Source organism: Lucilia sericata, unplaced genomic scaffold, assembly GCF_015586225.1.
Source record: "Lucilia sericata isolate MDLA Ls3-8-SP2 unplaced genomic scaffold, ASM1558622v1 Contig000042F_arrow, whole genome shotgun sequence".
Lineage (NCBI taxonomy): Eukaryota > Metazoa > Arthropoda > Insecta > Diptera > Calliphoridae > Lucilia > Lucilia sericata.
Window position 1 is genome coordinate 845,854 of NW_023994080.1, and position 20,946 is coordinate 866,799.

Sequence of the window (20,946 nt, forward strand, 5' to 3'; positions counted from 1 at the left end):
GTCATCCCCGAGTTAAAATAATGACTTAAAATGCTATTGTGTAAGTAAATATTAGAATTTTTACCTCTTACTTTTCAATGTTAGTTTTTGCTGGGTAAGTGTACCAAACTCTTTGAGGAATTGATAACTGGCCATCTTTATCACATAAATTTCTTATATTGTACACTTTTCCAACCAAGTTTTCTTGAAAAATCTTTTTGTTTGTTTTTTTTTTTTAACTACGGTATTCAACAGAGAAGTTTAAAATGTATTTTATGTTCTGTGAAAAAAATAAAAAAGAAGACAGAAAAACACTGCTCTGACCCAATGTCAATCGAAGTCAAACCAAAAAGTTAAAGAGTGGTACTTGTGCTATTGTAGACGTTTTGTGTCGTTGAAAGCATTTATGCACAAATTTCAGCAATGTTTCCATCGTAGAGTACTGCATAGAGATCAGGTTAAATGGATCACGACTGGCACGGATTTCTTGTAAAGTGTTTTTGTCGTTATTCATTGAATTAAACTGCATTAACAACTGATGAAGTAGTTGTAAATTGCACAACATACTATTCACAAGTGACGAAACATTGCTACCAATTTGGAACAGGTGTGAGCAAAGTTTATGAACAAAAAAGAAAAGACAAAATGCACAAACTTAAAGATATTGTACGAGAATCACAAATATTTAAATACATGCGAAGTCACATGTTAATAATATTTAGATACAAAGTTTTATTATGTTTTGTTTTTATGACTTTGTTGTTAGAAATGTATTCTTAAATTTTTTGTAAAAACCCAAATTTTGAACTGGCAATACGTTCATTTGCACGTATATACACAAAAACTTAGTATCAAATTCAGCGGCCGATAAATGATCGATTTTGTACCAACTTCATTTATTTGTTTGTAAGAAATATGCCAGTTCGTAATGGGGTTTTTCTTGGGGGTGCATAAATGGTGGCAGGGAATCGAATAACGAATTTCATGAATTTGTGCATTATATAATAATTATTGAGTCCATTAAAGATATAAATATGTAATCCTTCAGTATTACCTAAAGCATGTACAAATTGTTATACTCATTTGTTACCAAGACACCATCTTATACAGTTTTCGAATGTATAATACGATAATAAAATTATATTTTTCTTTACTTTATAGGATCTCAAAGTTATAAAACGGCATCTCATATTAAAAATAACTACAGTTCACCTCCATCAGCCGCAATATCAGCAACGAATCTACTACGAAGTAACATTTGTTCAAATACCACAAATAGCAGTCGAAATTCTCAATTTTCTTCAGGAGCAACATTTTCATCATCAAGCAATTCAATGGTTACAAATCGTCAATATTCATCATTTTCAAGCGCTTCGGCGGCTGTCACAAAAATGCCAATTCCACCGTTTTTAGCAGCATCTCCATTCCTTTTTTCATACCGCAGACTGAAGGATGAATCAAATAATAATCTCGGATATATGAATAGTAATCACAGTAATGGCAGTAGTTCTACATCCTCGCAAAGTTTAAGTCCCCACAATGCTAGTATAGTGGCTTCATCGTTCCATGCACATTCGCCGGTCGGATCGTCAACCTCGTCATTTTCAAGTGCCAACTCTGGCGGCAACGGATCCTTTTTGCAAGACTACGATCGCAAATTTAGCTTATTAAGTCTATTTAAAAACCCTTACAAATACACTGACCGCAGAAGTACTGCACAGATTCCAACAGGTTTTGGGGGAGGTGCAGCTGCAGCAATTAGTTCTGCATTTCCGATGGCAAGTCCGGGCTTGTCCGCATCTGCTTTTAGTTCTGCGGCGCATACTGTAGCCATAAGCCATAAAATCCAACCAACAAACTCATCGAACGCATCGCCATGGAAACTTATGGCCGAAGCCCACCAAAGCTCTCCTTTTAGCCATTCTTATCAGGGAGCATTTAGTGCAATGACTACCTCCGATGGAAGTAATCGTAAGAATGCATTTAGCAGCATAGTTTCTGGAGGCAGTACTGCCTTTGCTCGTTCTAATGATACTAGCACAAATAGCAGTGCAAATGGTTGCAGTGATCCATCTAAGAATCGCAAAGTTCATAAATGTGACAATGAAGGTTGCGACAAAGTATATACAAAAAGTTCTCACTTAAAAGCCCACAAGCGAACTCATACAGGTATGTAGTTTCTTAATCCTTTAATCCTTAAACTTTTGCGCGATATTTGTTTTAAATTAATTAAATTTCCGGCTAATCAACCACTTTATACAATATTTTGCATCTATTTTCTGGCAGGTGAAAAACCATATGTTTGTACTTGGGAAGGATGCGTTTGGCGCTTTGCTCGATCCGATGAACTAACCCGCCATTATCGTAAACACACTGGTGTTAAGCCATTTCGTTGTCAATTGTGCACAAGATCGTTTAGTCGTTCCGACCATCTATCTCTGCACATGCGAAGACATTGACTACATAATGTTTTAGACAAATTACACTTATAGATAAATAAATTCACACACACACACACACCTAGCTAAATTTGTATTGTTAAGATTTATGTAAATTTTAATTTTACTATTAAATTTACTATTTATTTATTTAAAATAACCAACTGAAAAAAATACTCATACTAAATAGCTTCAAAACGTATCGTAGTTAAAAAACAAGTGACATTGAGATATTTTAAGGAATTGTAATTAATCTTTACATATCATATTCTCCAAATAATGAAATGTAGATGCCTAGTAATTTAGGTACCCGGACGTTACATGATCAACTTTTGTTTTCCAAGTATCGCTTAATTACTAATACTATTATATTCAATGGAACAAATCAATAAAATTATATTCGGAGTACATCTTAACTGCAATTAACGTTAACTCACAATTTTTAACTAGTTTATGAATTGCGCAGGCCTGCGGGAAATGAAGCGATAATTGTATAAAAAGTAGCATGCAGAAGCAAATGGACCTAAATTTAAACCTGATATCTAAATGCATTCTACTTTAAATTTTTTAGTATTTTTAATAAAACCAGTAAAAATTTAAGGATTACAAAGCAAAATCACCAATTATGGATTACAAAGCAAAATCACCAATTTTGCAAACAGTAGAAATGGGTTCAAGTATACAAGTACACGCCTAGAACTAATGGTACTAGTAATTTTCCAAACACACTCAGTGTTAATTTGAGCCTTAAGATGGTATAAGAAAGTTTACAGTTGGGAACTGAGTACTGACTTTTTTACTAGTAAAATACTAGTTCCATTTCCTGCAGGGAGGTAAGACAAAATTATAAAAAAAAGAAAATTTCAAAAATTAAAACAATATGCAAATGTTTAAAAATATGCCAAAATAAAAATTATATGTAAATACTTTTAAAATATGGTATAAACCCCAACATATGCAGAAATAATATCTAACAAATCAATGACAAACTCTTAAAATATATGAAGAATAAACTTATTTAGTCACTTTTCGTAATAAATCAGTTCTTTGGTTATAAGACTCGAATTAGTATTTGAAGAAAATAATATAAATAAAAATACCATTCGTGAAATTGTGCTCTCTTCCAGAATAACATTTCTGCACTTGGTCAAAACTTATCAATTATCAAACATCGAATATTGAATCAAATGCAAATCCAATAGCCAAAATCCCTACTATGAACCGAAAATTTTAAACCAAATGATGATCTCTAACCTGAACTAATCTTCACATTTTAATGATTGAAACGTATTTGGCACTTACATATATTAAATATTAAAAAATATCTCCAAAATCACCACAAAAGCCATAGGATGCCTAATAACTTAAATATATGAAATTGAGGCCTTATTTATAATAAGAAAATATAGCAAAATTATAATAACTATTTTTTAATGCTCAATAAAAAGACATTTTTGTAAATAATTTATTTTAATTATTGTAATATTAATCAAAATTTAAATTAATATTATTTATTATACAAATGTACATAGAAACACTCTTATAAATTATTATTTAAGTAATAGTTTTCTATATTTTTGTAGTTAGCTCAATTTTGTAAATACCCGTTTGAAGTTAGTGAACTATATACACATATTAATTATACATAAATAAAATTATTTAAATAGATAATCTAAATATTCTAAAACCCGCAAAGTACTAATTAATTTATGGAATAAACAGAATGTAGCAAAAATTATACTATTTAATAATGATATTATTGTTTAACTGTCTTAATCATAACAGTTTAAAAAAATATGTAAGGCTTACAAAACGTTTTGTAGAAACTACTTTTTTAGGCTACAAGTAGCTTCAAAAATACCAGCGCGAATTTATGTCAAATACTTGTCATAATTTTTTTACACCGAAAATCATTTTATAATTAGTTGCAAATATTTGCAGATCTTTGCTATAGAGCGATAGTTTTCCACAGATATTTGTTTGTCGTTATCGGTCCACGATTTCACCTAGGTTTTAGGCCACACATAATCAAAAATTTAAATTTCCTCGCATTTTTCACCTATATTTACTGGCCCTCAAGAATATAAACCGTATATTTTTATTAAAAATAATTGTTTCATGAAACCCCTCACAGAACACCAAGAAATGAAACTATTACGTTTTTTTACAACAATAACGTTTCGTTCAGACGAGTTCTGTGTAACTCCAACACACATGTAAGAATTAGGGTTCTATAGTTGAAACGAAAAGTCGACTTTTCGACTTTTTTCATTTAGTTAAAAGTCGACTTTTTGCATTTTATGAAAAGTCGATTTTTCGACTTTTTTCATTTAAATAAAAGTCGACTTTTAGACTTTTCGACTATAAGTATTTTATAAATTGTCGACTTTTTCGACTTTTTTCGACTTTTCGATTTTTTCGACTTTTTGACTATTTTCGACTTCTTTCTACTTTTTTTCGACTATTTTTTTTGACTTTTTTTTCCACTTTTTTAATATTTTTGACTATTTTTGACTTGTTTCTACAATTTTCGACTTTTTCCGACTTTTTTCGACTTTTTCCGACTTTTCGACTTTTTTCGACTTTCTTCGACTTTATTCGACTTTTTTCGACTTATCGACTTTTTTCGACTTTCAGACTTTTCGACTTTTCGGCTTTTTTCGACTTTTATTCACAAAGTCGACTTTTCGACTTTTTTCACAGACGATAGTCGAGTTATCGACTTTTTTGGAACAAAATAGTCGACTTCGACTTTTTTCGACAAAAAGTCGATTGTTTGATTATTCGAAAGTCGATTTATAGAACCCTAGTAAGAATGTCACTCTCTCTCAAAACTTCAAAACTTTGTAGCGAAAATTCGTGGCTTATAGCACTTAAAAGTATTTTTTATCACTTAAAGTCATAGAAAAGGTATACATAGAACTAAACTGAGTATGACAAAACCTAAGTCTGCTGTCAAAAATGTATTAGTTGAGAGAATGTATTAGTTGAAAAATATGTAACCCAACAAACACAAACTCTTTCGTTTAAAAAGTTTTTATATTTTTGTTTGATATTATATTTCGATATTTTATGAAATAATGTTTTGAATTAGCCATTTTTATTCAATATCAGTTGACCAATGTAAGAAAGATCTTCATTAAAAATTATTCTTAATTTTAAATAAACTCTTTGTGTTTGCTGGGTTGAGTCAACATTGACACTTGAAAATTATATTAAAAAAATAAAAACGATTGAAAAATTTGTTTTTTTCTGAAAATGTTTTCAATAATTTTATAGGAAAAACATAACTTTTAGCAGTGTTTATTGCAGCAGCAGAGGCTATTTTGCCAAAGGAATTGTGCTAATGCTAAAATTAACGCTTGATATGAACGATTATTGTTAATGTTGATAATGTTGAATAAAGCAGCCCAAATGCAGTCAAAATACACCCTACACCACACTAATGGGAACGGCATTTTGTTTATGTCTTAAAGATTGTAACACCTGCGTCGATGTAATGAAGTAATCCGTCCATAAATTAGCCTATTGAACTTTTTTGTAAGCAGTACATGCTATACAAGAATAGAGTATTTATAAAATTTGACTCAACAAATTTTATATATACGAAATTTTGACTATATATTGTTATAATGAGTAGTACATTCATTAATTAAGCAAACATCAATCTCTTGAATATAACTTCTACAGTAAAAAATACTAAATAACTTATTGCTACTTACTCGCAATGTGGTAGGGTATGATGTATTCGGATACATTTTGTACTTTCATATTTTTGTTATTTTATGTAAACAAAAATAAAAATACTCATACAATTGTATTAAATTCACACAGAACCTGTACATGTGAGAGAGTAATATTTCTTATTCTCAGTCTCAGTTCTATTTATTTTTCTATGCTTAAAGTTATATTTTATTATTTTTTTTTGCACAATTTAAATACATTTAATAGCCCGAAAAGAATCTATTTTTTACAAACGAAAAAAATATTTTTTTATTTTTTTGACAATAAATTTTTGTTGTTGAAATTAAAACTGAAAAAAGACAATGTTGTAAATTTTCGTATGGTACAAGAAAAAATATTTAAAATAAATTATTTATTTTTTCAATATTGCACATTAAAAAGCCAACATACATTCTTCTAAAATGTTTATAGATAAATTATGTTATATGATATAAGTATATCTTAATTCAGTAATGTGTTATGTACGTTTAAGTGATTTTCGGGAGGGGACCTTGTATTGGACTATGACTAATTATGGACCGATCGCAAAAAAAATCTACAGTAATATTTCTGTATACAAGAGCAATACTTGAACCAAATGTTTTCAAGATATCTTAATTTAGTAAGGAGTTGTGTATTTTTAAGTGATTTTCGGGAGGGGACCTTGTATGGGAGCTATGACCAATTATGGACCGGTCCCAAAAAAAAATCATAGTAATATTTCTGTATATAAGAGCAATACTTGTACCAAATTCTATATGTATATCTTAATTTAGTAATGAGTTATGTGCGTTTCAGCAATTTTCGGGAGGGGACCTTGTATGGGAGCTATGACCAATTATGGACCGATCCTGAAATTTTTTTCTCTGAATGAATTCTATTCACATAAGATTTTAATTTGTAAAATTTTGTGAAGGTATTAACATTCTGACGTAAGTTATTAACAATAAACTCATTTTCCGGGAATACGTACTTTTGTATGGGAGGTATATGAAGTTGTAGACAAGCTCTAGTATAGAAACGAATGTATGATGATTTTCATACAATTATATTGTATAGTTTTCGTGAAAATTACATCAGAATGTGTAAAAAAATGCTTATTTTTTTCGGAGTTGTTTTAAATTTTGATTCATAACTTTTGTGAACCGATTTTGCTCATTTTCAATACCAAACTGCCTAGGACAATAATAAATATTTTGGGTGAATTTCGTAAATTTTTGTTGCTTCGTATTAACGTGAGAATGTTTTATACAGACAGACAGCGGACGGACAGACGGACATAGCTAGATCGACTCAGAATTTCATAAGGTCCAAAAATACATATACTTTGTTGGGTCTCAGATGAATATTTCTTGGTATTACACACGGAATAACAAAGTTATATATATCACCGCTGATGGTGGTGGAGGGAATAAAAATAGTTAAAAATGTAAAAAATCAATTTTCAAATTGAATTTTCGCACATTTTCTTATAGTTGGTCATAGTTCCCATAAGAAGCCTTCTTCGGAAAATCACGTAACTCATGATATCGGGATAAAATTCCACACGAATATGTTATGTACATACACAAATTATTCAGCAATATTTTTTCTAAATCGTAAATAACTTATGAATTAAAAATATCGGTATAAAATTATACCTGAATGTTTTGTATATACAGTTAGTCAATAAATTCTTTTCACTATGGAAATATTTGAAATTTTTTTTAATTAAGAAGGATGTATTTTATAAGGGAATTAATTGCAAATAGAATTCATTATTTTCAAGCTTTGATCTGGCAGCACTGGTTGTGCTGCCAGGGTTTACATACATCATTTCAATAGCTCCCATTATATTCAACTGCATCAATCCACAAAACGTGCACGTCTAATGACCAATGCGACACCTTCTCTTGAGCCAGTAAAAGGCTTAAATGTTTTTTTCGTATGCAAATAAATTATGTGGTACATTGTTTTTTTACATAAAAATCTTATGTAAAATCGCCAAATTAAATACTATCTACATATATTGCACTGTATCTTGCATATGTAGTTAATAATCGATAAACGCTATTGTTTAATCTTGTTTTTTATTTCGGCGTTTTTCAAATTTCAATTTGATAAAGTCTATTTTCTTCAAGTAGATCTAACGCAACGTATTCCAAGAACTGAAATTGGTCATAATCTGTTCTTAGATAATTATTTTCCGTCGTACCAATTGTTTGAAATTCCAAATGAGAAAGAAATGAAGCGAAAAGGACGAGGATTATCAACTAATAAACATAAAAACATTAAATATTATTTCGGCAGATGTTCTATTCAAAGACACAAAATTAACAAAAATTAGATTTTCAAAATAATTGGCACATTAATTAGTGCGGAGTTTAAAGCTGGTGCTATTGTTTCGGATATGGGGCCTACTAATCAATAACTTCTAAAGAAATTAAATATAAAAATTAATCAGCTGATTGAACAACAACAACAACAAATTTAAAATTCAAAACATCAAATACCTTGTCCACGAAACCACCGTATGGTAAGAACCAAGGTTAATTCACATAAGTGAACTGCTACCATCCCGTAGTGGTAGCAGTTCGGCAACAACAACATTTTACATATATAATATCAACTGATTGAATAACGCTGCCTTATGTGAATTCGCTTTGGTAAAAACATTGAGATACGGGTAATTCCACAGACATTTCGACCACTTCAAATTTTCATCACTTTCGATTTAGTTATAACTCAAAACATACATTCTACTCTTAATTGCGGTTTCTATGGCGTATAAATTGGATTCTTAAATCAGTCGGTTCATATTTTATGGGCCTATAAAGTAGGGCATCTCGGGTATTTGTGTTCAAAATTAGAAATGTTGATGATTGAATATCTTTGGAACCACTTGTCCGATTTTAACAAATGTTTCGTTCGACAGGTCTTCGATTACTCGTTTTTAAATTTCATTAAAATTGCATGTAGTTCTGGTGCAAGGACCATATAGTAGAAAATGTCTTTTATCCTTGAATATCTTAAAAAAGGATATTTTGTTTTTCTTAATTTTTTTATGACAAATATTCAGACTTATTGTTATTGCTATGTAAAAATTTTAGAATGGGATCTTAAAGGGTTTGGAAGTTATAGGAGTTTTTATTTAGCTACATTTACAATTTTCATAGGAAATGAGTGCTTTTTATACATTTTAACACATTTATAGTCTAGTAAATTAAGGTTTTAATACCGAATAAAGTAAAAATTACCACAAATTAATGTTATAAATATGTTGGTGAATAATATCTGAAATCATGTCTTATATTTACGGCATTTTGGTTTCACATAATATTTTCCTATTATCAGCAGTTTTAGAGTTATAGTCATTTTTCGTTCATTTAAGATATGGTTTCCTATCCTCAATATATTTTGAACTACAAACGTAATTGTGACAATTTTATGTACAGCCAATAGTTTTTTTCAGAGTATTAAATATTGCACTTCATTATGCAGTTTATATTGCATTTCTCTATGCAATTTATTCCGTATGTATTTAAAGGGAAGGGAGCTCGAGGCAGTTTACCTGACAAACGCAAAACCTTTCGACGCAACAAAAGCTGAACTAAAAATTTGGGTGAGATAATCCCATAAGGCCTCTTGGAATAATGAAACAGTGGGTAGAACCACGAAGATCCTATGGGGTGACCCTGATGAGAGCAAGACGAAAAATCTCCTTAAAATGAGCAAGTCTGAAGTTAGTATGATGGTACGTATTTCGAGTGGACACACAGAATTACGAGCACATCTATGCAAAATTGGACGTGCGGATTCAGACGTATGTAGAGCATGTGGAGAGGACAGTGAAACTCCGGAGCACTTTCTTTGCCACTGCCAGGCATTCGTCGAAGTTAGATCCAAGCATCTTGGAAGTGATGTTACTCCGGAAATAACATTCCTGACTAACACTGATTGGAAGATTCTTAGGAGTTACGTTCAGGAAACTGAGTTTCTGAACACTGAAAAATAATTCACTCAGTTTTTTTTTTTCGTGATAAGGAGCGCACAACAGGCCCGATAGTGGCCTAGTACACGTTTGTAGTACAAAATATATTGAGGTTAAACATATCTCAAATGAACGAAAAATGACTATAACTCTAAAACTGCTGATAATACGAAAAAATTTGTCTGAAACCAAAATCAAATTTATTGATTCTCTGCAAACTTTGTAATGTCTCCTAAATTCGTAGGATGTATGTATGAAAAGGGAGATATTTAAGATATGATTTCATATATTAGATATGATTTCATATATTATTCACCATTATATTTATAACATTAATTTAATGGTCTGTGGTAATTTTTACTTTATTCGGCATTAAAACATTAATTATTAGTAATTTAAAATGTATGTAGCTAAATAAAAACTACTATGACTTCCAAACCCATTTAGATCCCATTCTAAAATTTTTACACAGCAATAACAATAATTTTGTCTATTTGTCGAAAAAAATAAGAAAAACAAAATATCCTTTTTTAAGATATTCAAGGATAAAAGCCATTTTCTACTATATGGTTCTTGCGCCAGGACTTCATGTAATTTTAATGAAATGTCAAAAACGAGTAATCGAAGATCTGTCGAACGAATTTGTTAAAATCGGATAACTGGTTCCAAAGTTATTCAGTCATCAACATTTCTAATTTTGAACAAAAATACCCGAGATGCCCTATTTTGTGACCCATAAAATGTGAATCGAATGAGTTAATTTGTAGAAACCACAAGTATATATGCTCCTGATTCGAAAAAAATCGAAGGGGACAAAAATTTAAAAAATCTATAATACAATTTCAAAAAGGTGTAATTATAACTAACAAATCGAATGAAGGACTATACCAACATCTGAAAAAGAAATATTCAATTGAATATTTATTAACAAGTCGTTTTAATGAAGATATTGTTGAAAACTTTTTAGGCTTTGACGACCATCCAATTCTAATCCAGTTTATTTATCGATTTCGAAAATATTTACGAGCTTAAAAAAACTGAAAATACCGAATGAGACGAAACAAATTTGAGTTTAAAAAAGAAATATGATGGTATTGTAGATTTTGGGGAAAATATTCAGGATAACGAAACGGAAATTGCAAAACAGGCTAATGAATTGACGTGTCACTGATAATGATTGTGATTGCTTTGAGGAAGTTGCGTTAGAGTATGTAGCAGGCTACATAATTCAAAAACTTAAACTAACAAATTCCGAATCAAAAAATAACGAAGAAGGTTAAACGAAGTTTCCAAAAGTGGGCTCAACACAACAACTTAAAATTTTGTTAAGAAAAGTTAATGGTGATTCTATTAGTAACATCTGCAATTTTATAAAACATGTACATATATGTATGTTAGACAAAAGAAGCGAAATTGATTTACCCGAGAGTGTGAAATCGTTTTTCTTTAAAATACGAATGCATTTCCGCATAAAACAAAGGAAAAAATTTTTTTTTTTCGATGAGCAATTTATATTAAATTTTTTAACTTTATAAATTAATTGCACTTCTGGTTATATTATCTGTATTATTTTTTTATATTTCAGATACTTACGTAATAAATAATTGCTTTTATCTGAATCTATTTAGGTATTGCCTCTATGTATTTTATTTCAGTAAAATTTCAATATTTATCAGATTAAAAAGTTATCTTAAAAAAATAAAAAATTTTTAAAAAGTTTGCAAAGCATATTCATGTTCCGCAGTAATTCTAGTATATATGTACATAATTGTGCTACTGTATTACACAGAGGAAAAAAATATATCGAGGGACTATATTCAATAGTCTCTATCTGTTATTTTCATGAAAATAAGATTTTGATGGCAAATAATCCAGCAAACTATCCCGCATCAGTGACATAAATTTCAAAAAAAATATATTTTTTGGCAATTTTATAGCAATTTTTAAATTTCTCTATGTTAAAAAAAGAAAAATTCTGAATGCAAAACTCTCTATCTTACCCAAAAATTGCTTCAAACTCTATTATTTTGGATAATTTTCTGTTGCAAAACAAATTTTTTTACTAATTTGGACATGCTGAATAAAAATCGGATTTGAAATCGGTTTAATAGTTTTCGAGATATTGCTCATTATGATACTAATTTGATTAATTTTATTGCCGTGTTTAACCATATAACATTGATTTTGGACCAAAACCTTATAATCTGTTGCTTTTTCAACAATTTAGTTTATATTACTTCATTAAATTGCATAAAATATAATATTTATTGATATTAAATCAAATAAAAAAAATATATTTCTATAAAAAACTCTATATCTGAAGGTTGTAAAAAATTTTTCGTAGAAAAAAAAGCTCTATCAGAAATTAATTTGTGAATAATTTTGCAAATAATGCAAAACTTTAAATTCTTTTTATATAAAGATTTAGAATATGTCGTAAAAATATATTGTAGAAGAAAAAACTTAAAAATCTTCACGAAATAAACAGTTTTTTTGCTCTCCTGAAAACTTGTGTTATTTTAGATAGAGACTATTGAATATACTCCCTCGATATACACAACATTTTTCAATAACATCCATTGTCAAGTTTATACATACATACAACAACAACATGTAATGTAGACCACGCAACTTTATCAACAATTCGTTGTCACAATCTAAACTTTATGCACATCCGTTGTCTAAATGTTAACAAACGTGGTAAGCTCACTATTGAAAATGCATTTTGATGTATGTATGTATGTATGTATGTATAAACAAAATATTACTCAATATTAATTTGTTATTCGTATTTTTGGATTTTCGTTTTTTATTTGTATATTATTTGACGTAAGAGGGCTTATCATTTTAAACTCTCCCCAGTGATTCTACCCTCTTATGCTTGTATCGTCAATAGAATGCAAATGTCAACATATAACGACAAATTGGATTGCACCCATCAATGGCAACGCCGAATCAGCACTCGAATTGATCGAAAAAGAGAAACTATGGCTTGTAATTCAGCTGAGGCTCTTATATTTTTCAGTTTTTTTTGCTACATTCGCTGTATATTGTTGATTTTCCCGTAACATTTTTAGATTAAAATTTTTGTAACACACTATGTTGGAATTGATTTGCAATCGTTTTGCTTTAAATGGGCATTGTAAATATAGATTTCTGGATGGACCCGCATATGTATTTGATGTTGGTGATGATTTAGCTGGGGTGTAGGCAGAATATACTTCTTGAAATAGGTTTCTTCTTTATTTATTCCATCTTGAAATAAGCTTTTTCTTTTTTTGTTTATTTTTTGTTCAAATAAAATATTTTTTCTTTAAAGTAGAAATAGAAGTGTGAGTGTTTAAATGAATATGGTAGCTTTATTTCAAATCTCCTTTCTTGTCAGATGGTTAATCAAATTGAAATATATGTATATAAATTGTAACTACCCAGTCGGCTTTTGAGTTAACTTAATACTAACTAATGGTTAACCAGAAATGAGTCAGAGGTGACTCAAAAGCTGACCATTTTGCTTATAAAACCCTATTCAGTTTTTTTAATGTTTGCATTTGAGGTGACGATATACATACATATCGGCACCTAAAAAGCAAACGGTCCTATTTAACATTTTTAAAATTTTACAGGAGAAGCAAAAAACTATTGAAAACTGATAGTGAAACTTATCAGTTGTTATGATAGTTGACAATGGCTTATATAAAAATGGATAAATTGGACTTTTTACCTTTAATATTTAAATGTTTTTGTAGTTAGGACACTCGTAATTCTTTTGTTTATAATGTTATTCACACACAGTTGATCCTAGCCCATTTCGGAAAATATGCTTAACATCCATAATTGTCTTATAAATATTGCGATATGAATCTAAATTCCTCTACAGACATTTTGAGAAGATCGGTACATAATTAACCTAAAGCCCATATTTTTGGTCTCTTTCGGAAATGACTGACACTTTTATCATACCGATGAGATACATTGCATTAGTCGATTTAGACATGTCACCTGTCTGTCTGATCATCTGTTTAGAGGGTCGAAATGTTCAGCAAATACCCTCTATTTGTAACGTTAGTTTGATATAACAATATTTCGACCTGGCCGTCTTTATAGAGGGCCGAAATTTTCGACAAATATCCTCTATTGATAAAGTTCATTTTGTATTGCAATAATGGTAGACGAATTCACTTAGTCTCCACACAATTGGCCTCGCCGGAATATAGTTTAAACAATTATAATAATAACAAGTAAGAAAGTATAGTCGTGCTTGGCCGACTATATGATACCCTACACCAGTTATGAATATTTAATGTGATTTATTTTTATACCACCATCAAAAAATATGGGGGTATATTGTTTTTGTCATTCCGTTTGTAACACATCGAAATATTCATCATAAAAGTATATATATTCTGGATCCTTATTAAATTCTAAGACGATCTAGCTATGTCCATGCGGTTTGTTTGGAATTGAAAATGGGCAATATCGGTCCACAAATTCGCCTAGCCCCCATATAAGGTCCCCTTCACAAAAAAAGAAAGCATCTATAGCGATGAAATTCGACATAAAACCTAAATCGCTTTGTAAAATTTTATAAGGATGGGTTAATAATTGGCCCTATCCCCCATATAAGGTCCCCTTCAGAAAAGACTTTAAGGCTCATAACTGCCTTAAAGAAGCATCTATAGCGATGAAATACGACATGAGCATATTTTATAGGAACCTTAATATGATTGTAAAATTTTATAAGGATCGGTTCATAATTGACCCTACACCCCATATAAGGTCCCCTTCAGAAAAAGACTTTAAGGCTCATAACTGCCTTAAAGAAGCATCTATAGCGATGGAATTCAACATGAGCATATTTTATAGGAACCTTAATATGATTGTAAAATTTTATAAGGATCGGTTAATAATTGACCCTATCCCCCATTAAGGTCCCCTTCAGAAAATGAACTTAACGCTCATAACTGACTAAAAGAAGCAGCTATAGCGATGAAATTCGACATTTACATATTTGATAGGAACCTTAACACCTTCGTAAAATTTTATAAGGATCGGTCCATAATTGACCCTAGCACCCATATAAGGTCCCCTTCAGAAAATGGCTTAACGCTCAAAACTGTCTAAAAGAAGCATCTATAGCGACGAAATTCGACATGAACATATTTTTTAGGAAACATAATATCATTGTAATATTGTATAAGGATCGGTCCATAATTGACCCTATCCCCCATATAAGGTCCCCTTCAGAAAATGACTTTAACGCTTATAACTGTCCAAAGAAGCATCTATAGCGATGTAATTCCACTTGAACATTTCTTACAGGAACCTAAATCGTTTTGTATAATTTTATAAGGATCGGTTTATAATTGAGTCTACATATAAGGTCCATATAAGGTCCCCTTCAGAAAATGGCTTTGACGCTCATTACTGCATCAATAGCGATGAAATTCGACATGAACATATTTTATAGGAACCTTAATATCATTGTAAAATTTTATAAGGATCTGCCCATAATTGACCCTAGCCCCCATATAAGGTACCCTTCAGAAAATTACATTAATGCTTATAACTGCCTTAAGGAAGCATCCATAGCGATGAAATTCGACATGAACATATTTTATAGGAACCTTAATATCATTGTAAAATTTTTATAAGGATCGGTTCATAATTGACCCTATTCCCCATCTAAGGTCCCCTTAAGAAAAATGACTTTAACGCTCATAACTGTCTAAAAGAAGCATCTATAGCGATGTAATTCGACATGAACATATATTACAGGAACCTAAATCGCTTTGTAAAATTTTATAAGGATCGGTTCATAATTGATCCTACCCCCCATATAAAGCCCCCTTCAGAAAATGGTTTTGACGCTCATTACTGCCTAAACTAAAATCGTTCTAGAAAATTTGACGAGGATCGGTCCGATTGTCAATAACATCGCTATTTTGGTCGGTGGAGTCCAATATTTGTATGGACATTTATTTGATGCAATACATTATAATCAACAATAAAATTGATTTTGAATTTTTGGTTAGTTAGGGCCTTTTGCGTTTGAGGTGACGATATGTATATTTTATTTACCCATTGAAAGTCTTTTTAAATTTTTAATCGAAACTTTACCATGTAGTCCATCGATATTTGATGCAATAATTAAATTATGAAGTTGTCCTTTAAGTAGAAATGACATACACAGAAAAAAATAATTCATATTTGGAATGAATTTTGAAATAAATTGAATGAGTCGAACATGACTTTTTTTTCCCAAACCATTTTCATTCAGAATATTAAAAGTTCATAAAATGTATGAATTTGTACATGAAAGATTTTTTTGTTTTTTTTTTTTTTTGTTAATTTTCTTTGATTTTCATCAAAAATGCAATAAATAAATAATCGTTACCTATTAATATCTTCCATTTTTTAGAAAATAATCACATATTAGCGAATTTTTATGATAAATAAATAAAAATGCTGGAAAACAAAATATGAAATAAAAAAACCAGCATATAGCTAAACATCCATTCTTCAGAAAATGTTGCATGTTACGCGCATATTTCATTGTTTTCAATCTAAAAATCATAAAGAAATAAAAAATTTTCTAAAGAAAATTTCAAACATTTTTTAACAAACAGAAAAATATAAAGAAAATTTTTAATATTTTAAGTCAAGGCTTCTAGATTGTGTTTAAAAATATAAAAATGAAAAAATTCATACAATTTAGGAACTTATTCTTAAATATTATTAACTTTAGTCAATGAAAGCAGTTCATAATATTTATGCTGAAACTTTTTTCTGTGTACAACGAGCATAAAATAGTTTATTTGGATTATATAAAAACCGTTGCATTATAATTACAAAATACTTACATAAGTTGCTCGATTTGTTTTATTTATTTTGTTATTAATATCTGTTAAGTCGCCGGTAGTCTGAATTGGGAAGACCTTTCTTATATTTGCTTAATAATTTTTCTGTCAACACTTTTTGTGTGGCAAGTGCTTCCATTATCACAGTGTTTTGTTGAACTGAAGTGGCTATATTTGCACATCACGACTCGCCACTGCCTATATCTCAGCACTTTTTGATTTTTACGTAAATTTACTATTTTACATCCTTTAATAAAAAGTCCATGAAAAATAATTTGTTGATCATATTTGTTTTGACCATATCTCCGATTCTTATGGACCGATTTTAAGGCTTTTAAACAGATAAATTCTTAAAAGCATATCTAATTGAATTATCTATGATTTGGATTCCGAAGATATATGGAGCTGATAGATTGTATTACTGATAGTTTGTATTGCTCTATTCGACTATGCTATGCCAACTTGTATATTTGAAAGAAATGTCAATAGTTATATCCCTGCTAATAAGCATACCAATAAAATGTATTCATCATGCCAGGAAAGCGTATTGATAAAAATATAATACAGTTAATATACTATAATTTCCACAAATGAAAATCCGCTAAACAGTTTTCTGAAATGGTTTGCGTTCAACTCAGAACTGTTTACAACATCATAAACAATGCCGAAAAGCATGAAAGGCTGCAGTTGAAGAACTCTACAGGATTAAGAAGCGTTAACAAGAATCCTCAAGACCACAAGAATGACTGCAATGTGAGAGTGTCACATGAGACATGGTCTTGCTAAAACACAAATACTCGTCACGGATTGCAGGAAAAAAGCCATTACTTTTAACAACTAATATTGAAAAGACTAAATTTGCAACGAGCTATATCTTCTTTCGAACCGAATAGTGGAATGACTTAATTTTTTGTGACGACATTAAAATTATGCTTTATAATCATATGAAAAAATAAAGTTTAGAGAAAGTCGCTTATTGTCTTTGAAAATCAAAATATTATACCTACCGTAAATTTTAGTAAGTTATCTGTTATGGTATGGGTATGTATTTCTTGCAGAGCGGTTGGAGTAATCAAAATTTCGGAAAAGGTGAACTGACAAGAAGAACTGAAAAGGTTTGATTTTATGACCTACAAAACACACACAAATTAAAATGTAAAACAAGACAACGATCCAAAGTGTAAATCCTATTTATGTATTGTACATTGAAAATGATCTTTCACTCAGTGTACTTGTAGGACATATAGTTAACAAAGCATTGAGTAAGATTTCAAGCTTTCCTGATCGCTTATGACATCTTTCATTTCATTAAATAAATTCTTTTGTCTCAATTTTGGTGGAATAATTAATGAATGCATCACCCACAGGAAAGTATAGTAGTTAAGAACTTTGATACGACGTGCTGTTATACGTTTCTTTAAGCATTAAAGCAAATCTTCTGATAAGGGGTTTTTAATTTTTGAAAGAGTTAAACATAAATTGAAATATGCCTTCAGATTCAACTAAAGTAGTAGAGTTTTTTGACAGTTCATTAATAGCTATTTCTAACGTTAGGTAAAATTTATAAATGATTTCCCATATTATTGACTCCACTGGCATATTGAAGTTTTTTTTAACCGATCTGACAGACATCCCATCGTTGGATCTTCGCTCTGGAACGACCCGAGTCATACTCGGCCAAAGATTGTGAACCCAGCGACTGCTTCATCAACCGAAAGTTTTTTCCCCAGAAAAGAACTATCGGCCACAGTCGAACTGTTACAACAACATCCCATCTTCAGCAACACAACGGGCTAGTATTTCGCCAAGTGACTCAGTTTTAGCGACATACTTTTATAAAGTATTTTGTGGTTTGTTTTAGAAGTACTTGAAATGGAATCAATTTCTTCTTGAGACACTCCCGGAGTGAACATCATTTTGTGGGTGATTTTAGCATGACTAAAAAGGGAAGATGTTGAAGAACCTTTGCAGCTTAATATTTTAGGACAATTTAGGCATCTGACTTTGTCTTTATCGACACACTTAAAATGACTCCATACTTTCGACGACATCTGGAAATAAAATTAGTATTATTTGTTTTTGTATACTAAATATTGAGAATAAACTTACTCTTTATATTTTGACAAGAAAATTGTGTTTTGTTATAGTTTTTAATGTAGTCAACAAAAAACGCAACTACGTATATTTTGTAATTTTTTACAAAGATGTGCTTCTTCTCACATTCTATTGAGTAATTGGCGCATTTGTTTATTAAAACAGCTGTTGTTTAAAGGTTGCCAGATGAATAAACAAATATGAAAATTATACACTTAAAGAAAATACTTTTTAAATTTTTTAATACACTAAAATTCATAAAAACACACTTAAAAAACCGGTTCTTCGAGGTGAAAACCCCGGTTTCTTCGATATTCGAAATGAGAGCTTTTCAGAAAAACCGAAACCGACTTAACCAAAAAAACCGATTATTAAAAACCGGGCCGGTCACCCTAGTAGCCAGTAGTGATCTAATAACGAAAATCTTTTTCTTGGGTCATTTTGGTGCAAAAACTTTCCGCGGCTAATCGATTTTCCAAATCCATTCACAAACAAATTTAAATATAATTTTTAATAGTGTAATCTACATATTTGGGTACTAAATTTGAAAGAGCGATAAATTGCAGACCCTATTCTTGGTATTTCTCCTTGAAAATGTCGAAGGCGAAACAATGACATTTGTTTATATGGAAAATTTCCGATTTTATACATTTCAGCTAGGGTTGTAAATCCCGGGAAAGTTTTTTTTGGGAAGTTTCGGGAATTCCTTTTAAAAATTTCCTCATAAATACGATTTTATAGAACTGGCCCTTACACCCTGAAAATTGAGATAATGGGTCTTAGACTGTTCAAAATATTTATAGAATATTTAAAATAAATTAAATTTTATTCCGTAAAAATGGAATACATATAATTTTTAATACATTCTAATGATATAGAAATGACCAAAACTTATAAAAATTTTAAATGTTGCAGATTACACTATGCGACAAAAATAAATACCTGGGAAGTGATACTATTTTTCTGAAAGGTGGATCCCAGTAGAATAAGAATATGTTTTTGAAATTTCCCAAACACCTCCAAAATCTTGAGATACGGGTAAAAAACGGATTTTCATATTTTTAAGCACTTAAAATTCAGTAACTTCGTTGAATCTCAACCGATTTAAGTTTCTGAACGGATTTAGAAAGCAGAGGCTGAGGCCTTTATAATGACATATATGATGTTTAAGCAACCTAGAAAACTATGGGTGCATTTCATCGGCAAACATGTTTTTGATTTTAGTTTTGCACCACTTTTAAAATTTGGAGATGTTTTTTGAAAGTATTTTATATAGGAACCGTACTATTTATTAATTAATTATAAGCCTATGTTTATTTAAGAGTAAAACGCAACATTGATATTAAAAATCCGTTAGCAATTGACGACGTTATTGATATTTTTCTTAATACAAAATTGTTCAAAAAATGATTTTCTGAAGGATGCTTTATATGGGTGATAGGGTAAAATAGAGTCCAATCCTCATTAAATTTGGTGGAACTATTTATGTTTATATATAAGTTATTTATGCTGAATTACATCGTGATACTAATATAATTAAGATAATTATGGAATTAAAGTAATTTTTTGAAGTAGGATTTGTATGGGGGCTAGGGCCAAACAAGGTCCGATCAATACAAAAATCGACATAAATGATTTTGCTATAATCCTTGGTGATACTGCTGATTCTTTAAAAAAAAAAAAACAAAGTTGCATTTTTCTCATTAACAGACATAGTATTCTAATACATTAATAAATAGTACGGTTTATATATAAAATACGTTGCAAAATCATCTCCAAACTTCAAAAACGGTGCAAAACTAAAATCAAAAACATGTTTGCTAATGAAATGCACACATATTTTTCTAGGTTTCTTAAACATGATATATGCCATTATAAAGGCTTC

At 30.2% G+C, this 20,946-nt stretch overlaps 1 protein-coding gene across 1 annotated transcript in view; it reads left to right on the forward strand.

Annotated features, from left to right (window-relative positions):
- Positions 1–4,140, forward strand: part of LOC119614510 (Krueppel-like factor luna) — a 193,902-nt gene extending 189,762 nt beyond the window's left edge. Inside the window, exons 4-5 of the mRNA XM_037970637.1 lie at positions 1,141–2,148; positions 2,266–4,140. Coding sequence (XP_037826565.1) covers positions 1,141–2,148; positions 2,266–2,438 — 1,181 coding nt within the window. The 3' untranslated portion in view covers positions 2,439–4,140. The remainder of the gene's footprint in view (positions 1–1,140; positions 2,149–2,265) is intronic.
- Positions 4,141–20,946: the final 16,806 nt, after the last annotated feature.